Source organism: Castor canadensis, chromosome 12 (assembly GCF_047511655.1).
Source record: "Castor canadensis chromosome 12, mCasCan1.hap1v2, whole genome shotgun sequence".
NCBI lineage: Eukaryota > Metazoa > Chordata > Mammalia > Rodentia > Castoridae > Castor > Castor canadensis.
In genome coordinates this window covers 33,910,827-33,935,215 of record NC_133397.1, presented here as the reverse complement: position 1 = coordinate 33,935,215, position 24,389 = coordinate 33,910,827, and the positions used below count along the sequence as shown (strand labels likewise).

Genomic DNA, 24,389 nt, shown 5'->3' with positions numbered 1-24,389 from the left:
GCCTGGTAAGAGGATTTGTAGTAGGTGGTTAAGAGGGTAAAGACCTAGTGTGTTCCATGGCCACCTAATTTAGAATTATTTGTGCAAGACCCCAGTTTTGCAGAATCACATGTAAAAGAAAAGCCTCTTTTATGTGGTTTGATACAGTTTCTCCAATCTATTGACTATACAATTATTTTCAAGAAATAATACCATCATCATTATCATTAAATACCCATATACTAGTGCTCAGAGGAACACTAGCTCAGAGAAAATGTTGCTTTGTAATTTCTGAATAACTTTCTTAGTAAAAAAAAAAAAAAATCCTGTGTATAGGTACATGGAAAGACATAAAAGGAAATTTCATAAAAATGTCAATCTCTGTCTAACATAAATTCAGGTAAATTTTACTTTTTTATTTTCTCTGTTATTTGAAAAAATTACAGTAAATGTCCTGCTAGGCATCTTGCCTTATACACGTGCAATAATAGATACATGTTTTTAATTGTGCATAGCTAGAATAATCTTTAATTTACTGTATTGTGATTCTCCCCCACTCAATAGTATGTTTCCTTTTTAATTACTTGTATTGTATACTATAATTTTTAGTGACTGCTATAATATAATACTATATGTATGTACTATTATGTAACCAGTACTTATGTATAAATGCACATGTAATTCTCAGTTTTTTTTTTTTTTTACTAAAGAGCAATGCCCTGGGCCAGGTGTGGTGGTGCTTGCTTATAATCCCATCTACTTGGAAGGCAGAGACAGGAGAATCACCATTAAGTTCAAAGCCAGCCTGGGCAAAGTTAGTAAGAGACCATATCTGAAAAACAAAGTGAAAAAAAGCAAAATGATTGGTGGGTGGGGCTTAAGTGGTAGAGCACTTGCCTCTCAAGCAGTAGGTCCTGAGTTCAATCCTTAGCACTGCAAAAAACAAAATTAAAAAAAAAAAAAGTTTTTCAGACTTACTGTATGACTAAATTGCTTAAAACCACAGTACCTCAGTTTCTTCTGCAATATGACAATACTGAATGGGTATACTTGAAAGGACAGTTCAGAGGACTGAATGATACATAGTTCAAAGCATTTAATAATTGTTCAATAAATATTAGCTATTGTCACCATTCTTAATCACTGTTACTCTACTATAGCTATTAAATCTTCTTAGGAGAATTTCCTAGAAGTAAGATTGCTGGGTTGAAGGTTGTATGTACTTTGTATTTTTGTTACGTTTTTGCTAATGTGCTGAGACAATGAGAATACTCATATGCTTTGCATCCTAAGTATCAGGTTGTTTGTCTTTGTTAGTAAAGTAGATAAGAAAGTTTTATCTCATTTATTGTTTTAATTGTCTTTTCTTTTATCGTGTTCGGAGATATTTGTGTGTGTTATTGTTTGTGTCCCATAGTCTGCGTCAGTCCTCACCCCACATCCTCAGTGGGAAGTGGTCTCTCTTCTAGCCAGGATGTTTCCTTAGTTCCTTCCTCCTTAAGGACCACGCTCTGTCCTCTCATTCTTATCTTCAGTCCGTTCATCTCTTCATTCTTTCCAAGAGATTCAACTATCCTCCCAGGTACCTTTGAAGGTGTGTGCATATCCCATGCACTGCCACTGCAGTAGGACCTGAGGGTACAGCAGTCATTAAGACAGGCAAGGCCCCAAACACCCAGTGTGGGAAGACAGATTGTTAATACGGTGACACACAAGATCATTTCAGATCATGACTGGAAATAACACAGGATGTTTTACTGGAGATAGAGAAAAGCAGTAACTACATTAGACGGGTAGTCAGGAAATGCCTGTCCAAGGAGGTGATATTTGAACTCTGGACCTGAGTGATGAGAAAGTACACAGGAAATGAGTGTTAAATGTAGAGCTAGCCTCAGGACCAAATGTCCCAAGGCAAGAAGAAGCTTGGTGAGTTTGAGCACTGGTGGAAGCCCCCTGTGCAGAGGAAGCAGGCAGGCCATGAAATTACAAAAGCAGGTGAGGTCAGATTGTGAAGGAGCCTTGTGAAGGAGTTCAGACCTTACCTGAAGGTACAATAAAGCAGCTAAAGAGTTGACATCTATCTTCTATGTGGAAACTGGGAAGGGAGGATCGAGGAGTGCAGGAATGGAAACAAGACCTGTCTATCAGGAGAGTGTTGCAATCGTCCAGGAAAAATATAAATGAAGTAGCTGAATCTGTGATGTGGTTTGGAGACAGAATCGTCTGGATTTGCTGATGGATTAGATGAGAGAAGGCTGCATAAGCTCCTTACATCTTTCCCTTTAACTCTTGGTCCTCTTGTCTGTCCCTCTGCTTCCTTACCTACTCAACTAGATTTCTTGAATGAATAGTCTGCACATGATATCTCTACTTCCTTACCTCCATTCTCCATTCAGCTTCAGTAGACCAGCATCTGCTCCTGCCCTCAGCTAGGTCTCCTGTCCTCTACTTCCCTGATGACATGTTATCCTGGTCATTTGTTTCTCCTGCAGCAGTTGACACTGCTGGGACCATTCCGTTCTTGAGACTATGCTCCTCTGGCTTCCATGACGTCACTATTGTCCAGATTTTCTCTGAGGACAGCTGTTTCCCAGGCTTCTCTTCCTCTACCCCTCCTTATTGGTCTTAGTGTCTTCTCACTCTGCCACCCCCCACCATTATGGTGTCACTTGTCACCGTTATGGCTTTATCTGCCACTTACCATTTTAAAATTTATCTTTCTACAACTCAAGTCCTGGTTTTTCTCTGTACCCTCAGGCTGTGTACCTGGCTGTCTGTTGGAATCCACATTTCAGATCAGCACATTCCAAGCTGAACTCTGCTCTCCTTCCCACTCTTCTTCTACCTTCCACAGATTCCCCCACTAGGCTGAACTGTGCTCAGTGCCTCCTGCATTTCATTCTTCCTGCCTTTCTGTCCATGCTGCCTCCAGTCACCCTCCTGGGCTCCAGCCCCTGTCTATCATTGCATGGCTCACTCCTGCAGTACAGATGTTCACCCTCAGGGAATTTTCCCGTCCTGTGCCTATGTTTGGGGCCCTCCTGACATGTGTCCCAGCCTCCCATCTATGCCTTTATTGTAGCCTTCACTTATTTCTTCCCCCCTGTTGTAAATCTTTGGCAACTCAGGGAACTGTATCACCATTTCCATGTAAGTGCCACCAGACTTGGGTTGAATAACTGAGTAAATGGATTCTTCCCAAGAAGCTGACATTTCAAGGTTTGCCTTCTTTGTTTGATCTTCCATTTGTCATCTCTTTGTTCATGTCCTAATTCTTCCCTGGTGACTTTCTTCTGCCATCAGCTTCTGGCCTACTTAAATATGCTGATTCTGTAGGGTTCTGTCACTTATCTTTTCCTCTATACAATCATTTGTTGGAATATGACTACAAGTTACTTTGAAACTTGTCTTTTAAGTAGAATAAAAATAGATAATTAAAGCAGATTCGTACTAGAGATTCCATAATTACTATAATGAATATGTATTATGGAGGATGCTACCTAATTATCAAAAACCCTTGTATTTAAATAGATGAAATTAAATTTCAAATTAAAACAAGTATTTTAAATAAAGTGGGATTGCTTGTTGTCTAAGACGAAAGAAATACTCATCCCAATTATTATTTTTTTGTCAGAGTGCTGCATGTTGGTGGAACCATTGTTTTGTTGCTTAGCGAAGATCACCACAGGCGCCTTAAAGACTGTGGAGAGAGCAGCATCCCTTTGAGTCCCAAGGGCAGCCATACTGTGGACCCTGGAATGAAGAACTGCTTGAACCCTGAATTAAAAACTGGCACATCGGAGATAGTGTCATCTTCAGGTGAAGCCAGTAATCAGGAGTGCTTCAAGAAAATGTCACCCTTTGGCTCTTTGTTGCCAGTGGAATGCTACAAAGTTAGCCTTGGAAAGACAGATGCCTTCATATGCAAATATAAGAAGGGGCAAAGTTCTGCTCCAGACTGCTGACTTACTGTCACAAGCCAGGTGCATGACCTTAGACATGTTTACTGAAATCCCATTGTCTGCAGAGTTCTTTACAGCACCCTTCATAGTTCCAAGCAAACATCCCTTGAAGACAGAGGGTATCTAATTGACAGACTTTTTAGTAAGCGTTTCTGCTTTATACTCTGAAGTGGGTAATGTTCTTGACAAAAAGCAGTTAGTGAATATTTTGAAAAGGTTCTGTCAGAGTTCTGTGAAAAGACCTGTCAGAGTGTGAAAAGATCTGTGTGTGAAAACTACGCCATGCACGTTTCTGAGCAGAAGCTCCAACAGCCAAGAGAAAGTTTCCAGGGGTTCACATGAGTGTGTCTCAGTCAACAAAAAACGGTCATATTTTAACTATCAGATTTTTAGAAATGTAGGAACTTTTATATTTAATGTTTTATATATTAAACTTGATTTTAGCCAATAATTTCTTCTCCATCGAAATGAAAATAATTTTTATTCACAATACATTTTATATGACTCGTGAAACGCGAGAACAGTACCAACGCGAGTTTTAACTGGAGACCTTCAATGTGATGAAAATGAAGCTGCTTCTTTCAAAAAGCAGAAATAAATTGTCCCTCGCCTTCGTTTGCAGAAATCCAGTTTGTTGCTTGTGTCCACTACTTGAGAAACAGAAATAGAAGGTTAATGAAAATATATGTTCTAATTTAATTTTTTTTACTACTTCTTTATATTGGCTCATCCACATTTCTGTCCTCAGGTTTCAGCACTGCCCCAGGCAGGTAGCCTGTAACTTGGCTCTCTGGCCCTCCTAGGAGTTCCAGGAGATACCTATTAATCTCAAATACTAATCTTAAATTCCATTTTTGCTAAAACTATCTAGATTTGCTTGTTATCAGATAGAACTCTAATATGGAGACAGATGTTCTGTTTCAAGCAGAAAGCCCCAGAAATGTGAATCTGTTATTAGTTATCCAGTCTAGTTGTGTTAAGGAAAGGTTACATCTAGTATTAAAGAAAGTTTATGGCATGTATTGGTGAAAAATTTCATTATTTCTGTGCTTACCTGCTGCTATTGGAAGCGTCAGGAACCTGAGAGTGAACTGTCTGCTTTCAGTAGACAAAGAAAAACAGGGAGATTCTTGTCATCTTTATTCCTTGAGTTAATGCAGTAGTCTTAGCCATTGGACAATTTCATCCTCTAGGGGACATTTGGCTGTATCCACAGACAGTTTGCTGATACAACTTGGGAAGAAGAAAGAGAACTGGAATCTAGTGAATAAAGACCAAGGATTCTATTAAACATCTACAACACACAGGACAAGCCCCTCACAACAAGGAATTAGCTTGTCCACAATGTCAGCAGTGCTCAAGTTAAGAAACATTGGTGTAAAGCCTAGTAACATGCCAGGAATTTCTTCTGCCAGTGCCAAGAGAACCTCTTACTTTTGGTAACTGTTGGACTGAGGTAGCAGAAAAGCAAACTCAGGTTTGATCCTGTGAGTACCAAATTACTTCAGTTGAATTCACAGCCTAGCTAGATTGCCTAGGGGAAAGTGAGTGCCTTATTAGGAAAGTGGGGACCATGAGAACTGGAACGGAGACACAGATGACTCAAATACCTCAAACCCACTCAGCCTCCTGTGCCAGCAGAAGCAGCTCTGCCTCCTTGACTGATGAGGCTTTCTTGGAAGGTCCTGGCAGTGAGCCTGATTCCCTTACAAGGAGAAACCAGTTTCCTTCATCTATTTCATGCCTCATCTCTTCTAGGACCTTAGCTAAAGTAAGAGCCTGTCAGGTTTGGGGGATGAGAAGGAAAGAGCTTGCACATCAGGAGAACTCCAAACGTTGTTAGTTGACAAAACAAAATCCAAATGTTAATGGCGCTGGTGCAGTCAGTGATCAGAAGATCATGGGTTTTGTGCTCCAAATGGAAAAATCCAATCAGAGCACATGGGTGGGGTGAGCTCAGATAGCTTTATTGAGAAAAGGGGAGTCACCCCTTCTGCCAGGTGAGGAAAGGGAAAAAGAAGAAGGCAAAGTGGGTGCAGGTAGAGTCCACCAGCAGAGAGAGAAAGAGGGCTTTTCTTTTTCAGGTGCCTTTAAAATCTACACTACCCTGTGGGAGGGCAGGCCCAGGAGGTTCCCACCCAATAATGAATGAGTGGGGAGGGGCAAAGGCAGTTCCCAGCCAGGTGAGGGTAGTCTGACCCATTCCCAGGCAACATACCTGAGCCCCAAACTTTTCCTAGTTCTAGCCTGCCTCACACTCTGTAACACTACCAATGTGAGGATACATTATGTCACCTCCAAGAAAGATGGATAGGACTTTAAGTTGTTACATGCCCATGTGAAATATTGTGGGCCAGTGTCAAGGGTTCTTGCCCTCACAGGCCAGAGAACTGGCTCATGAGGCAGCTGATTGATTCGTCAGACAAGGCCGGTACACAAAGTAGGATTTATTAGAGAGAAAGAAAAGGCTACAGCTCGAGCAGTGCAGCAGAGCCCAGAAACTGATGGCTCCCTGCTCAGGTGAAGGTTGGGACTTTTTATGGATGCTTTAACTCTGGTTAGTTGTAAGGGTTAGGTGGGTTTTTTTCATTGGCCATGGATTTGTGTGCGCAGGCTCTCTGATGAACTGGTCTGTTTGCCCCTTATGGGGGGAACAACCTTGAGAGCATTCTGTTTATCAGCCCTGTGGCAGATTTATGAGACAATGTATCTCCTCCTCAGGATGCAGGAATGCAGATTTATGAGTTCCTCAGGGTGCAGGGCCCATAGTGCTTTCCATGGGGGATGGGATACTGACCCACTCATCTGTCCTTTAGGTCCCCAGACCAACAAAATCAAACTGATTCATTGATACAGGTGCACTTGGCAGAGGTCCTGGATTAGTTGTTAGGATGGGCAGATAGGAGGTGTTCTACCAGTTTGCCCAGTTGGCAACTGAAATCTGGACTCAAAAGTCACCCACACTATGTGAAGCAAATAGCAGAACTTTATGGATCTATAGAGGAAGAAATCTAAAGACTTGTGAGGGAGGCATATTGGGATGGATTTATGATATCCACCCTCCAACTTTGTGACTCCAAAAATCCCAGAGCCATGCCCTCCACTACAGCACTGAGAAGTGCATTGAAGTGGAGGGAGTTCCACAGTGCTTGAACGCCTAAGGCTGGGGAAAATGGGATTCTGGAGAGGGACGGAGAAGGCAGCATGTAAAGGCCACAGACAAAAGAAGTGTGGAAAATAATGGGCAGCAAGGCCAAAGTGGTGTCTGAAAGGTCTCATCTGCAGGGTTTGGGTAAGAGCTAACCAAGGCTGTATATAGACCTCCCTCAGTGCCAAGTACTTGGAAGTCTACTAAAGTTTTCTTGTGCACAACCAAAAAAGTAGCCAGGTCTGGCCAGGAGGGGTCTAATCTGAACCATTGAAAAGTCACAGCGCATTACCCTGTTCTCACACCTGAATCTTTTGACACTACAGAACTTTGTGGGGTTTTTTTTATTCATATGCGCATACAATGCTTGGGTCATTTCTCCCCCCTGCCCCCACCCCCTCACTTACCACCCATTACGCCCCCTCCCTCTCCCCCCACCCCCTCGATACCCGGCAGAAACTATTTTGCCCTTATCTCTAATTTTGTTGAAGAGAGAGTATAAGCAATAATAGGAAGGAGCAAGGGTTTTTGCTGGTTGAGATAAGGATAGCTATACAGGGAGTTGACTCACATTAATTTCCTGTGCATGGGTGTTACCTTCTAGGTTAATTCTTTTTGATCTAACCTTTTCTCTAGTTCCTGGTCCCCTTCTCCTATTGGCCTCAGTTGCTTTTAAGGTATCTGCTTTAGTTTCTCTGTATTGAGGGCAACAAATGATAGCTAATTTTTTATGTGTCTTACCTATCCTCATATCTCCCTTGTGTGCTCTCACTTTATCATGTGCTCAAAGTCCAATCCCCTTGTTGTGTTTGCCCTTGATCTAATGTCCGCATATGAGGGAGAACATACGATTTTTGGTCTTTTGGGCCAGGCTAACCTCACTCAGAATGATGTTCTCCAATTCCATCCATTTACCATTTCGTTCTTCTTCATGGCTGCATAAAATTCCATTGTGTATAAATACCACATTTTCTTGATCCATTCATCAGTAGTGGGGCATCTTGGCTCTTTCCATAACTTGGCTATTGTGAATAATGCCGCAATAAACATGGGTGTGCAGGTGCCTCTGGAGTAACCTGTGTCACATTCTTCTGGGTATATCCCCAAGAGTGGTATTGCTGGATCAAATGGTAGATCAATGTTTAGCTTTTTAAGTAGCCTCCAAATTTTTTTCCAGAGTGGTTGTACTAGTTTACATTCCCACCAGCAGTGTAAGAGGGTTCCTTTTTCCCCGCATCCTCGCCAACACTTGGTGGTGGTGGTGGTGGTAATGATGGCTACTCTAACAGGGGTGAGGTGGAAACTTAGTGTGGTTTTAATTTGCATTTCCTTTATTGCTAGAGCTGGTGAGCATTTTTTCATGTGTTTTTTGGCCATTTGAATTTCTTCTTTTGAGAAAGTTCTGTTTAGTTCACTTCCCCATTACTTTGTTGGTTCATTAGTTTTGGGAGAATTTAGTTTTTTATTCTGGTTATCAGTCCTTTGTCTGATGTATAGCTGACAAATATTTTCTCCCACTCTGTGGGTGTTCTCTTCAGTTTAGAGACCATTTCTTTTGTTGAACAGAAGCTTTTTAGTTTTATGAAGTCCCATTTATCTATGCTCTCTCTTAGTTGCTGTGCTGCTGGGTTTCCATTGATAAAGTTCTTACCTATACCTACTAACTCCAAGGTATTTCCTACTCTTTCCTGTATCAACTTTAGAGTTTGTGGTCTGATATTAAGATCCTTGATCCATTTTGAGTTAATATTGGTATACGGTGATATACATGGATCTAGTTTCAGTTTTTTGCAGACTGCTAACCAGTTTTCCCAGCAGTTTTTGTTGAAGAGGCTGCTTTTTCTCCATCATATATTTTTAGCACCTTTGTGAAAGATAAGTTGGTTATAGTTGTGTGGCTTCATTTCTGGGTCCTCTATTCTGTTCCACTGATCTTCATGTCTGTTTTTGTGCCAGTACCATGCTGTTTTTATTGTTATTGCTTTGTAATATAGTTTGAAGTCGGGTATTGTGATACCTCCAGCATTGTTCTTTTGACTGAGTGTTGCCTTGGCTATTCGTGGCCTCTTATGTTTCCATATAAATTTAATGGTAGATTTTTCAATCTCTTTAATGAATGTCATTGGAATTTTGATGGGAATTGCATTAAACATGTAGATTACTTTTGGGAGTATCGACATTTTTACTATGTTGATTCTACTAATCCATGAGCATGGGAGATCTCTCCACTTTCTATAGTCTTCCTCAATCTCTTTCTTCAGAAGTTTATAGTTTTCCTGGTAGAGGTCATTCACATCCTTTGTTAGGTTTACACCTAGGTATTTGATTTTTTTTTTTTTGAGGCTATTGTAAATGGAATTGTTTTCATATATTCTTTTTCAGTTTGGTCATTATTAGTGTATAGAAATGCTAATGATTTTTCTATGTTGATTTTATATCCTGCTACCTTGCTGTAGCTATTGATGGTGTCTAGGAGCTTCTGAGTAGAGTTTTTTGGGCCTTTAAGGTATAGGATCATGTCGTCTGCAAATAGGGATATTTTGACAGTTTCTTTACCTATTTGTATTCCTTTTATTCCTTCTTCTTGCCTAATTGCTCTGGGACACTACAGTACTTTGAATAAAAGCATAAATGCCTCTCAGGGAAAGGGCCCTCCTTGCTTTCCTCCAAAAAGACCTGTAACCACTTAACAAGATAACTGCTCACCAAGGGAAGGGAATGAATGCTCTGCCTTTCCAGTGTTGGCTGACAAGCTGTTCACGCCAGCCCTAATCACTGGGAGCCCAGCTGCCCCCACAGTCCACCAGTCAGAGTGAGGATCCTGGGCTTGGTGATAGTGGACCTTTGATTCTTGACCGCCTAATAACAAGTCCTGTCACTGAAAACGAATACCACACACTTACTATGTGCCAAGACACCATTTTAATCACTTGGTGGGGGGAGGGAAGACAACAGTAACCCAAATAAAGGTCCCTGCCTTCATTCAGGAGGGAAGAAAGAAGAAATAACATTTTATTCAATAGGTTACAAGGTGATAACCATGGGGAAGCAGGGTAAGGTGGTCAGGATGTATAGAAGGATAGAGAGAAATATTTTACAGTTTTTAATAGACCAGGCCTCATTGAGAATGTGAGGTGTGAGCAAATATTTAAAGGAGATGAAAAAATGTTCCAGGCAGAAGGAATGGCCACTGTAAAGACCCTGAGGCAGGAGAGTGCCTGGTGTATCTGAAGAAAAGCAAATGTGCCTGGAGTAGAGCAAGTGGGGGGAGAATGAGAGATAGGTTGAAGAGGGAGCAGGTGGCAGGTAGGGGAGGAGGGTTAGGTCAGACAGGCCTTGAGGACTGTCATGGGAACTTGGACTTACTCAAAACCACTGAAGGAATTTTGAACAGGTGACCAAGTCTAAATTACATTTAAAAGATCACTATAACTCCTGTTTGCAAATTGGTTATAAGGAGGAACTGGTGGAAGAGAAGAAATAAGCTGGAAGTTTTTTTGATTGTTTTTTTTTTTTGAAGGGGTGCATATTTATTTGCTTGTTTTTGAGACAGTGGCCCAAGCTGGCATGGAATTCAAATCCTCCTGACTCAGCCTCCTGAGTGTTGGAATTACAGATGTGCACCACCACACCCAGCTAGCTAGGAGTTTCTTTTCTTTTTTTAACAATAATTCAGGTAAGAGAAAATAGTAGCTCACTCCAGGATGTCAACATAGATGTGGTAGGAGGCAGATAGAGTCTGGATGTATTTTGAAAGTAGAATAAGCAGGATCTGCTAATGTGTTTGATACATGATGTGATACATGGAGAAAAGACAAATGACTGGAAGATTTTTAGCCAGGCACCTGGAACACCAGTCTCCATCAACTGAAAGAGTGAAAGGCTTATAGGGGCAATGGGGTGGGCAGGTTTGGGGGATATCAGAAGTTCAGTTTTAGCCCTGATTGTCTAGACACTGTTAATTTCCACTTGTCTAGTCGAGACAGTCTAAACTAGTGAATCTAGTTTAGACTTGCTCGCTAGACAGTTTTAGACTTGCTAATTTTGAAACGTGCATTAAGCCACATGGAGATGTCAAATAGGCAATTAAATATATGCATCTGCAGTATGAGAAAGAAGGTCTGCTCCGGGGCTATGTAGAAGGAAATTGTCAGCATTTAGGTGGCATAAAACTGATGGCATCAGCAAAAGATTAAGTGTTGGAAAAAAGGAAGAAGACCAGGGCTGAGTCCTACGAGGCTGGGAGAAGAGAAGAAGCTGCAAGGGAGACCAAGGTGGAGCAACCCATGAGCTAGGAGGAAAACTGAGAGAGTGACTGCCTGGAAATACATGAGCAGGGCATGCAGGAGGCAGTGAGTGACCCTACAAATGCTGCTGACCCACCAAGAAGGAAAAGGAAGGAAAGTTGACTTTTGGGTTTACCAACAATTTGGTCATTAGTGGCTTTGACAACGGGAGTTTTGGTGAGAGGAGGGGAACAAAACCAGATTGCAATGGGGCTTAAGAGAAAATAGGAAAAGAGCTGGAGTTTTGCAGAAGTGGGGAGCAAAGAAATGGTAGATTGGTAGGGGGTGGGAATATATGTGAATAAAATCATATATATGTATGTATGTGCATATATATATGTATATGTCTGATTTTATGCAATGTTGAAGAGACTGTACTAGGGAAGACGAAACAATGATGAAAAAGGGAAAATGCTGGAGCAAAGTCCTTGAACAAGGGGATGGAATGCAGTCCATAAGTGGAGGAATTAGCTTTAGGTAGCAGCATGAATAATTTTTCTATGGTTATAAGTAGAAAGGCAGCAGACAGACCTTTCTGCTATAATATGATATATGCACTACTGAAATATTTTTCATTCTCAAATCCATGCTCTAAGAAACACAGGGTTGGGCAGACCATCCCAAACCTTTCCGACTTTGCAATCTAACCAAATGCCAATCTTAATAAACATATTAGCACAACACTGAGGATGGTAGCACATGCCTGAAGGTAGGACTGCTGAGCCAGGGTGTTCACAGCCAACCTGGGCAACAGAGTGAGACCCTGTCTCCTATTTACTTACTTACTCCTAGTAAGTAAATACATTGATAAATAAAAGACTTCACCTTTTCAGAAAAAGGGCAAAGGCAGCTGTGATAGAACTAGGCAGAAGGAAGCTGATGACTTATACAATAAGCATTTTCAAGGCAGAACCTGTAGTAAAACTGAACCAATAAGAGCATGGGATGTGAGCAGCTCGCTCATTCATCTCACCGCATTGGTGCCCTTCCTATTCAGCTGCTCTTGTCTGGTGACACAAAACATTCATATGCTAAGGGAGGGAAAGTCACTTAAGAACCAACCCAATTTCCATATTCCAGTGACATCATTCCTCTACCTAGCAAAAATACTTGAGCTAGTGCCCTTTCCTGAACACATATTGTAGAACAGACTGTAAGTGGAAGCAGATGCTGGACAGTGGGCAGATGTGGCTGTGGTACACTGTAGAAGTTCTCTTCTGACTTCTTCGGTTTTCTCAGTGAAAAACTAAAGGATAATTTGCCCAGTTCCTGAGTCTATAGTTGAAATAGCTCCCTCAGTAATTGCAGAATCCCCATAATGGTTTTGTGACCCATGATGTAAGGTTGTTGATTAATGGAAGAGCCAAGGTTACACTCCTTAGGCTTCCCCTTCCTACCAAAATAGTCAAACAGAACAACACCATGTCATTACAGGAGTTTCAGTCATTAGTGCCACCAATTAGAAAGGCACAGATGCTTGATGGAACCCTTTGGCATCTGAAGGCAGGCCACATCACCTTTGGGGTTGCGTCTCTGGCTCATTTACTGATAATGGGTAAGAGAGGACTCTCCAGCTGGTCCAGACACCACCATCAGCAGCTCTACACTAATGCACTCACAGCCCAGGAGATCTTCTGGTGCTCAGAGCATCTGTGGCAGACCTGGATGTTGTGTAGAGCCTGTGGCAAATCCCAGTAGGGGAAACACAGCTGCAGCCTCTTAGCTTTTGGACCCAAACCAAGCTCTCTTCTGCAAGTAATTACTCTCTTTTTGGAAATAACTCTTGTTTTGCTTCTGGGGCTGGACTGCAGGACATTAGGTGGCCATGTGACCTACACTGCCCATCTTAAACAGGGAGTAATTTGGTCCACCAAGCACAACGTTTCGTGTGCCCAGTTCAACAGCATGTGCTCATCAGGTAGAAGTATACGTCAGTGCCAAGCTCCATGTGGTCAACAGTACTCAGGAGCTGCTGGGAAGGTTGGTAGGTTGGTGCCTTACCCAGCAGTGTGCCTCTGCCAAACTGCATCCCCTCTCTAACAGCTATGGTCTTATGAGGAATTCCCCATGAGCAGTTCAAGGGGGGGAGGGAAGCCAAATCTGGCTTTCAGATGATTCTGAAAATTTATTTGGTTTTTGAGACAGTGTCCCTTTGCCTCAGCCTCCCAAGTGCTGGGATCTACTGCACCCAACAACTCTGCAAGTTTTCTGGTGCCTGCTGAAATTCAATTGCTAGGGCATTTTGGTCCCCTACTCAGAATGAAAGACAGTGGGAAAGGAAGTCCTCCCAGTTTGCAGAATGTAGAGCAGTCCACTTTGCTTCAAAGGAGAGATAGCCTGAGAGACAGACATGTCCTCACCGTGTCGCAGGTAGTGACTTAGAGTTTGGATAGGTAGTCTGTGGGTGGGAAATGTAGGTGGGCATCTCAGAACAGGCCTCAGTATAAAAGAATATTTGTGCCCCACTACAATGGTCACAAGATGCCCCACTGGATGTCCTGTGCCCTGTGGATGTCAATGTGTTCCTTCCCCAGCCACCCTGGTACTTGCTCAATGGTCTCATAGGCAAGTATCAGCGATGGAGACAATGCAGTAGATCAATAGTAATTCTCAACAAGGTCAGTGTGGCTACTGCCACTGCTGGTAAATTTTTAGTGACAGTATAGTGACCAACCCTGAGACTTATACATTACAACCAGGAGAATTATATAGGAGACCCTTCCCTGGTGGAGAGGGCAATATTTTGTCCTTGCTGAATAACTTTCTCCTGGATTTGGATCTCTGTGCCATCAACACCTTCCATAGACTTACCAAATTGCCTTGTTTGCTGTCATTTATTTTCACTCAATAATTCTTCTCACCGAAGAGCTCATTTTGCAGGCATGTGGGTGAAATAGATGATAGATGACACTCAGGATATCTTGTCTTATCATGTATTCCTTCACTGAAACAGAAGGCCTAGGGCATGGCAAGTTGGTCTATTGAAAGTTCAGTTATTGTTCAGGCAGGAAGCTAACTCCCCCAGAGGGCGAGGTGCCTTCTTAGCCCCCTTACAGCTTGTGTGTGCTACGAACCAGCGACCAATAGATGGTGCTGTTTCTCCCATAGTGAGAAAAGGCAAGAGCTGGGAGTGAAAGTCACCTGTTACCACAGTGCTCCTAATTATCCTGTTACAACATATACATCTCATCACTGGAGCATCCTCTGGGCACTCTGGTTTAGAAGTTAAAGTGCCTCTTGCCCCAGGCGGGAGGCTTCAGTGCTGTTGCTTATTGAATGAGGGGTCAACACATACTCCACACCTTCCCTTGATCTCCCTATTATCTCATAGAAAGAACAATTACAACAAATAACCACACCACCATCATCACCACCACCAGCCCGTGGGTCTTCTTTCTTATAGAGCAACCAAAGTAGTGTTGTCAGTAGGGAAATACATAAGATTCTTGGTGCCAGGTATTCTGAATTTGGACTTCCAACTCTTTACAGGAATTGTCTGGAAAGCCAGTTTCCCTGTACCTGAGAAACTTCAGGACCCTTACGTTGCAGTACCCTACCAGGAAGAAGGGAGAGGTAGGAAAAAGCCAACAGTTCTGTAGAAACCTGGGTTCGAATGCAGCCAGCCTCTCTTTCTGTGACAAAGGGTACCTCCCAAACTCCCAAACTACTCATGTCTATGTAATCTTCCATGAGCACCTCGGTCATTCATGGATAATGATGTTCTTTACAAAATAGTTCCAGAGAGGATTTCCTGTCAGCTGACACAGTGCTGAAGCCTTTGAGTTAGAGGTTTTGATTATTTTGGATTCTTGATTCCACTGGACAAAAAGGCACAGAGGAGTGGGTTGGAGACATTGCTCCTAAGTGTGCAGGGACAGTTATGTCTAGAACCCAGCTACCAACCTAGGTTCCCAGAGAGACCAGAGATGAGACAAAGATTTCCTTGCAGGTAATTTATTTTCAGAGTGGGGAACTGGGCAGGGCTCACTATGAAATGTACAAGAATAATTAATGTTTCTTAATTAATGTTTTTTAAGCTATATTAAACTGGCTCTTGTATGCAAACACACAAATGCCTATGGACCTAAGAACAGTGAATCAAGGAGAGACACACAGCTATCAGGGGAGACACTGACCTCCTGTGTAACCTGGAAAACTGAGTCTCATTAAGGATGCAAAATAAATTGAAGTTTAAGAGGAACTGTTCACTTAGATATTAGATAAATATGACTGTTCAGGAAATTATGCAAGAAAGCCTTGGACTAAAATAGGTGAGATGCACAGCCTTAACAGAGAAATCCTACTGATTAAGAAATTTCACGTTTTCCTGAATGCTTTTATTTTCCTACGTGCTTTCTGATTTCATAGTCAGTCAATCATCATTTGCTCCATTCACACAGTTCTCAGGCAGCCACTGAGTACTTGCTTTACCTTGGGCTCTGGTCTCTGGGGATGCTCCTTGGTAAACTGACCCTGTTATGACAGTTCTCTGAAAGTAGGCAGGGGGTGGGCGGGCACTAGCCAGAAATCCAGGCTTAGGAGAGATGGGAATGCCTCAGAATTTTAGAAATGGAGGGCTGAAGCGACTCTAAAAAATCTAGACAGAGAGTAAAATGAACAGAGTCCAAGAAAACATCTGAGAGCAGATTAAAGAAACAACTGAAACCATGCCTCAGTAAGTGAAGACTTCAGCTGCTTCTCCCAATTAAGTTCGATGAACTTATTATGTTCAAGAGAATCAAGAGATTTGAAGTGTAATTTTGCCATCTGAATGCCACAATCATTTAATATTGTCAGTCTTCAAAGAGTTCCTTCCTAACTGCATTTCAAGGCTGAACCAAGTAAGAGCTGTTACTGCAGACCTCTGGCTTATACATTATTTCTAACATTTTTTATCACCCTTCTAGCTACCCTTTTGTGACACCTGCCCTTAATATCTCTGAACTATTTGATATGGGTTTCACCTTGGAAAGAGTAACCTTATTCACCATGGATTTTTGCCAGGGAACCCCAAATGCCCAGTACTGACCTCTGGGTTTAACATAGAAACCAAGAAAAATTAATTCACTGAGCCAGGGGTTTTTGTCTTTGTCTTTAAATAAGTAAGATTAGATAACTCTTCTGCTCAAAATCTTCTAATGGCTTGATTTTATTCAGAATAAAGCCTGCAGTCTTGATCTGGTCTCTGGTACCCCTTCTTCCTTCACCCCAACACTCACCCTTTCATTCTGTCTCTTGCTGACCTTGGATCACGCAAAGCTCACTCCCGTCTTAGGCTTCCGTCCTCTCCCTGGACATCTCCCTGACACTTGCATTGCTCAGGCTCTCTGCTCATGTGTCTGTTTATTAGAGGGGGGCCTATCTAAACTAGCCACCACGGTGCCTTGCATGCTCCAATCTCCTGGGTACCTCTTCTTTCCTCATAGCACACATCACCACCACATACTACGCAAGACATGTTTGTTTATTGTCTGCTTTTCTACTATTAAAATTGCAATTCCTCGAGGGCAGCAGCTTTGGTTTGTTCATTGTTTACCCCCTGTATTTATTAGTCATTGACATATACCATATTACCAAGTCAACATAGACTTGGTAAATAAATGACTCCATGAGTGAAAGAGCAAATGAACAACGTTGGTTGTTTATTCTAAGACCACATGTATCCTTGTTCTATACTGTTGAGATGTCTCTCTTTTCACTGAGGCCCCCAAAACCATTTGGCTGCTGGGGGTCTACTCTTAAAGAGATCACAAAGAGCTTGAGTCAAAAATCCTAGGATTCCAAGTAATGAATGAATAACCTTGAGAAATTGTAATGGTGAGGCTACCCTACAAGTTCAGGAACCACCGTCTCCACACTACTCCATTTACTTATTCCCTTATTCTTTCAGCATCCAATGTCTAACATTTTCTCTACACCCACTGACCCCCAAACAAATTATTTTTCAAGGTTAACTGTTAATAAGCAAATAAAGCCAGAAAGGTCTGGATGCTACACAAAGCTCCCCTTTATCGAAATCCACGTATTCCAATATCACGAAGGCAAAAGGAAAAATCTTCCCTGAAGGAAGATCTTTTTCTTTTCCTTTGTGACATTGAAATGCATGGAACCACGCAGTACAGAGCCAGCTGCTCAACCATTCCTAGGGAAAAACTTGACATTTTCTGTGACACCCTTCATGATTATGTAGGCGTATCACAGACCCACAGTCTGATTGCTATGAAAAATAATGAAATTATACTAAATCTCATCTTCACCACTTCGTTCTTACTCATGTGCCTCACAACAGTAACTGTGTTTTGTTTTGTTGTTTTTTTGGATGGGCCTGCAAGAAGAAGGCTATTCACGTGTTCCCTGTGCATGGCCCCGCTCGGCCCTCCCTCCAGCTCACTCTCATTCTTTCCTCACCGTCACTTCAATCTTGAAAATCATTCCTCACTGCTGTGAACACTCTGAACTGTTACTTTATTTAGAGAATTCTTTATTTAAAAACTGGTTCATCCTTTGAGTCAAAACTGCATTAATCACTTGTGTTATCTCCCCAGATTACCTTTCACAGTCGGTTTAGTTTCAATTCCCAAGTCCATTTTATTTGAGAAACATGTCGGCACGATAGCGATTTAGTGTAGTCACAGCAGAGAGGCGAAGGCTCCATCGACATGTTAGCAAGAAGACAGATACTTACACAGATATGGCCCACCTCAAAATCTAGCTCACTCCTTTGTGGGGAGTTTGGCCCATGCCAGGGACTGGCCGAGAGAGCTTAGCAAATGTGCCACATCTCAGTTTCTTCTGTTGTCAACAGGGATGACAATTGCTGCCTCCATGAATCTCCCAAGCTATCTCTAGGTATATTTGACTTGTTTTATTTTTTTCCTAAGTCACTACACAGTGACCAATCTCTCAAAGAGAAAATATGGCCATTGTGGTGTACACATCTGTCATCCAAGCACTTAGGAGGTTGAGGCAAGGAGGATCAAGAGTTCAAAGCCAGCCTGGGCTACACAGGGAAACTGTCTCAAACAACAGCAAAATACAAAGCAAAACAAAAATAATTTTATATATATAATAAAAAGCTGAAATGTATAAAAAAAACTTGGAAGGTATCCTTGTATTAACTAATATCAGATGGCTTTGTTTGATTGTTTATATCATTTAATATGTTATGTTTCACATTCAACTTGAATAAAGAAAATAAAAGTTTATAGAAGTATTCAAAGTATTTTTTCAATGTGTGGTTATTCCAACATCTCTGGAAAGCACCTCTTTGGAATTCTCCTGAGAGGTCAGAAGAGTTGATTGACTTTCAAGGCCACGCATCAAGACAGCCACAAAGCCAGGACTAAAATTCCTGAGTCTGAGTTGCTTGCCTACTTCTAACCACGAGGCTATACGGTGTCCTTTTTTGAATAATTGCTTTCATTTAATTATTTTTTTAAAGCCATCAGGGATGCTTTCACGGGACAAAATAAGGAGGACCTATCCACTTAAATATTAAATGTTTGAACAGCCTTGCTGACATGGGAATTTCTCATGTGTTGTGGGGAGAGTGCCAAGAACGTAATTAAAATTGCTGTCATACCTTTAGGCTACTGCAGACTACAAGGTCTCTTGAAGGTCAGTCATGTAAGAAGTTCTGTGCTTATAAAAATAGGCCTGGCATTCTTTACTGCGTTACAAGGGCAGTGTGTGCTCTGGTTCAGAAATAACAGCAGCTTGATTAAAAACTACAGAGTAGTTACTTCCAAGGGTGACTGTCAAAAAATATGGGGGCATGTGAATCTATCTAGATGTGTAAAAACTTGAGAACAGGCTCAGATACGGTTAGAGATGCACACTATTGGTGTGTACAGGGGGTCTTGGGTAGCTGACATGCATGCTGGGTGGGGAGGTGGAAATGAGGCAGGCTAGAAGTTGAAAAGTTGGGGCTCATGTGGGTTGTGCAGGGATGGCCCAGACCACCTTCACCTGGCTGGGAATCGCCCATGCCCCTCTGCACTCGTTCATTACCGGGTGGGAATTCCCTGCGTCTGCCCTTCGCACGGGCTAGCGTAAGTTTTAAAAGAAAAAGAAAAAGCACGCTGTCTCTGCTGGCAGACTCCACCTGCACCCCACCATGCTCCCTTTGTGTTTCCTTTTCCCTAACTTTTAATAAACCCCATTTACACCCACGTGTTCTGCTTGGATTCTTCCATGCTGGAACACAAGAACCAAGGTCTTCTGAAAACACCATTTGCCATCAACAGAAAGACTTTGGAGTGAGTAGGCTGGAAACCACACTTCAGCTCTGCCACTTAGTATTTTAGGGAAGGTTACTGAATCTCCATGAGACTTATTTTCTCTCTCTCTCTCTCTCTTTTTTTTTTTTTTTGCTGTACTGCGGATTGAATTCAGGGGCTTGTGCTTGCTGCTTGTTAGGCAGGCACTCAACCACTTGAGCCACTCCACCAGCTGTTTTCACATTGGTTATTTTTTGGATAGGGTCTCACTTTATGCCCAGGCCGATCTGGACCACATTTCCCCTATCTGTGCTTCCCCACGTAGCTGGGATGACATGTGAAATCTTTGGGGCCCCACCATTGGTTGAGATGGGGGTCTCAAGAGCACCTGTGCTGGCCTCCAACCACAATCCTCCTGATCTCCACCTTCCAAGTAGGATTACAGGCTTGAGCCACAGCACCCAGCCTCTCCATCCTTAAAGAAGGGGCAATAATAACAAGATAAGCATCTTCTCCCTCAGGGACTCCCTCTCATTAGTGCCAAGAGACAGAACTAGAAAGCACCTTGGGAATCAGAGCTTTCCTTTCACCTCTTCTTAATCTCTAACAAGAATGAAGAAAACCTAAGAATTAACAGGAATGTGACTAGTGTCATTCTCTTAAAGTACTTTAAAAGACTGAGATTTTGTTTTGCTTTTTTTTTTTTTTTTGAGTACCCAGCAGAGTCCACAACTAACAAGTGGAAAACGAGGGCTTAGCAGAGAAATGAGAAAGCCTCATCAATTTATTCAAGTTTTTGGGTGCATTTTAAACTCTTAGGATTAACAGATTCAAGCAATGTCTTTTACACATGGACAATGAGTTTGAAACCCACTAAAGCCACAGCTGAGTAAAGTTCAGTTCAGGCATGGCCAAGTTTCTAAAGCAAGTACTTATGTGCTCATCACAGTTGACTTGACTGACAGGCAAAGCCATTAACATAGAAATAGGAGGTATTTAATGATTTAAGAATGAAACTTCCTGAGCTTGACATCTGGCTGTGATTGGCTGGAACCTATTTTGTTCTGGAACATGGTCAGTGGCCATTGGATCATCCTTGTCAGAATCTAGTGAACCTCTGTGAACCTTGCACTGTCAGAATCCACATGTCACTCCACACATATGCAGGGATTAAGGGAATTCACCTCTAAGGTCCTGTGTAGGCCTAGGAGATTTTTGGGGTAACCCAAGAGCACAGTCCCCATCCTTGTAACTCCCACTCCAAGAGGTAGTGTGATCAGTTTAGGCTATGTAATGTGAACAGATCATCAGTGGAATGACCTATACATTTTAAGAATGCCAGGAATATCAGGATGCCTAATGTCTGGCATGGACTCCTTTTCAGAATCTCAGTAAGCTCCAGAAAAGGGAAATGCTTAACTGAAGCAGACCAATCATCTATTAGATGTGGTTTAACTTGGGGGTCACCATTATGTGTCATTGGCCTTTCCCATTCACTCACAGTCATTCACCCACAATCAGTACATACTTTCCCTTTGAACCTGAACTTAAATCTTCCCAGTCACCATGAATAGTCAACTATTTCTAAACCTGTATAGGCAGCTTCTGGAGAACAACTAGAAATCAAAGAGGAATCAACTGGCAGTTGGATAATTTCAAGGAAGGAACATTGGGACCATTGAATCAGATTTGCAACTACAGTTTCGAGTCCCAGGCTCCACTCAGTTCAGGATAAATAACATCTTAGGCAGCAGAGTTTACCATAAAACTTAGCTTTTTTTTTTTCTTTTTGCCTTTCCTCATACTTAATTTTTTTTTGGCAGTACTGGGGTTTGAACTCAAGCTGTCATGTTTGCTAGGCAGGTATTCTACCACTTGAGCCACTCTGCCAGCATTTTTGCCTTTCTTTTCAAAGTATTTTATCCCTTTTTGGTACAACAGTCAGTTTCCTTAGTAAATAACCTATCTCTAAAAATTCCTTATGCACCATCCTTGAGAACTCTCCTTTCTTTTCCCCCTGCATCCAATTTACCACCAAGTCCTGTCAGTGCTATCTCTAAAACATGTCCACCCACTTCTCTCCATCTTCTTTGCCACCTGCTCATGAAGAGGAAGATAGCCTTGAAACAGGGTTGTAAAACATGGTAAACTGTCAATTAAAAGCTGTAACCTCGGACAGAGCTGTAAGGAGTTGCCCATTAGAGCCATGCAAAAGTTTGGGACCAAGATGAAAGGCACCATGCAGAGATAAGCACCCATTCCTGCCTTCCTTTGTCTCCACTTGTAAATAAACTTTCCAAAGCAGGCCTCCCCCGCTGCTCTTATCTAAACCTTAGGTCTCTAACCCACTACTAGCCCTACTTTATGGGAGAGCACATTCCTTGTAACCTGATGCCCTGCACTGCCTTTTAAATATCCTGTGAATCCTTTGTTCGGGGCTCAGACACTGGTACACGTCTGGGCCCGCTAGCGTAAAAATTAAAATCTGAGTTCTCCACTCCTCCAAGTGTTGCTTGGTTTCTCCTCTGACTATATTGCCACAACACTCAGTCCAGGCCATCACCATCTTGTCTCTTGGATTTCTGGCACATCCTCCCTCCCAACTGGCTTCTCCACCTCCGGTCTTGGTTTCTTTCAATCCATTCTCCATCTAATAGCAACACTGATATTCTTAAAGTGAAAATCAGATCACACCATTGTCCTTATTTCAAACTTTTTGTTACTTTCTATTGCCAGAATAAAACCCAGTCTCCCTAAAGCATTGCTGCCCATCTCAGCACCCTCACTTGTACCACTGCTCCCTTGCTTTCTCCACTCTGGACTGATGGTTCTTGTCTGCAAAAAATTTAGAGACCTGAGAGAAACCAATACATAGCCCAAGGCCTTACAAGTAGCAGGCGCTATTTTACAGAGAATGCCAGAGGGGAGAAAAAAAAATAGGAAATAAGGACAGAAAAGTATCTTATTTTAATAGCCAATCAATTTATTTTCCTCTGGTAGAGGCTCCAGGCAGATAGCTTCAAATAGAGTTTAGAGCAATTAAAAATCTTGCTTTGAAGGTTTGCCAAATATAGGCTTCATCCTGAGAGAAAATACATTGGAGAACATATTCCCAGCATGCAATTGTGTGCCCTGGGCTGCTTCATGCATTTGTGGTGATTTTGCAGCAAAAACTTGTTCCTTCTGGTCAAAGGACAGGGCCCTAGAGAAATTCAAATGCAATTTAAAAGCGTTCTGGTCAGTATAGCTATTTGCATTCAAAAGGAAATCATTTCCGAAGCATTCCTTTCAGAATTCCAATTAGAGATTTAAAACGCCCACACATAAATGGGAAAGTTTAAATTGAGGTGTAAAACCATATTGAGGTTACATACTTAATAATGTTTGAGCTATCAAATAAATGTTCCATAGTACTTAGTTCATAACACATTTCAAGTTATGTCTGGGTTAGTTTGGGTTAATAGTCCCTTTAATTATTCTAATGAGCTTACTTGCTTGCCAAGCTGTATTCTACTTTCCATTTAGCCTCGTCATACTACTATCTATTTTTAATGGCTGCTCTAAAATTGGTGTAAAGGGAGTCAGTTCTGTCCAGAGAAGGAGAGTTTACATGTGATTTTGAATTTATTCACTGCTTCCACAAAGATCTAAGAGGACCTACTATGCAGCAGGCACTGGGCTAAGCACTGGGGACAAAGCACAAAGAAGGCAGCTTGCAACTTGTAAGAGTCTATGCTGTGGTTAGGAGAGCAGTAATTAGCGTGAAGTGCAACTGATTAGGAAAGGTGTTAAAGTAATGTGGCCTGGTGAGGAATGTGTCCAAGGGGTTATGACATGATGAAAATCAGAGTAAGCCAAGCAGAGAAGTGGGTGTCCACACACCTGGGGGCAATAAGCCTGAGCTTCCCAGATACACGAGCCTCTATCCGATAGTTTACCTGGAGCTCCTGGGCCTCCATTTACCTGAGTTTCTAGGATCCCAGGATCCTCTCCATCTCTCTTAGATCACCTGTGTAGCACACTCTTATCATTTTCATATTTGAGTTTCAAGTAGGAAATCAAGGAGGCACCCCCACCTCCAAGGTGTTAATGTGAATTGAAATGATGAGAATGACGTGAAGTGAGATACACACAGGCAGTGGGAATGTCATTCAAAAAAGAAACATACTTTAATAGCTGCCTGAATTACTTTATTTCTGGATTTATGCAATCATTTAGGGTCAGGGCAACTGATTTTCCACTTGCACTTTACTACATTTGCTAACAGGTACTGTATTGTACTAGAAGGCAAGAACCCTTGTTTTGCTTCATTGGCATTGCCCAAGTGCCTAGAGAGTGCTGGCATGTATTAGGTATTCAATAAATATTTGTTGAAAGATTTAATGAATTGTATAGAGGATATTAGGTTCTATTGAGGTTTCCCACATCTGGGAAATCTTGACTTCAAGGGCCCATGGTTGTCCAAAGAAAGAGAGGGTAGGGTTCCCTCGGAGTGGGCGGCAGGGGGCCTAACATTGCACATAAGCCAAGAACAAGGCTGTTCAGAGGGGCTTGTAGCTGTCTCACAAGTTTTGGGATAAAGCTTTCTATTTTTGAAAATTCTGTTTCTATGCAGCAGATAAGCAGGATTCTTAGTTGACAATCTCAAGTGTTCTATAAACGCATACACAGTTCAGAGCCCTGGACAGACTGAAGGAAATTGCCCTCAGTCACATATATGGGGACACAGACACACAGTTGTGAAAATGTCCCTGGACTTTCCAAGGCTTAGACTAGTTACTATTGAGAAGCCGCC

At 42.1% G+C, this 24,389-nt stretch overlaps 1 protein-coding gene across 1 annotated transcript in view; it reads left to right on the top strand.

The window, feature by feature from the left end:
* Thumpd2 (THUMP domain 2 tRNA and snRNA guanosine methyltransferase) overlaps positions 1–4,566 on the top strand; it is a 48,665-nt gene extending 44,099 nt beyond the window's left edge. The window contains exon 10 of the mRNA XM_020187063.2: positions 3,614–4,566. Coding sequence (XP_020042652.2) covers positions 3,614–3,944 — 331 coding nt within the window. The 3' untranslated portion in view covers positions 3,945–4,566. The remainder of the gene's footprint in view (positions 1–3,613) is intronic.
* Positions 4,567–24,389: the final 19,823 nt, after the last annotated feature.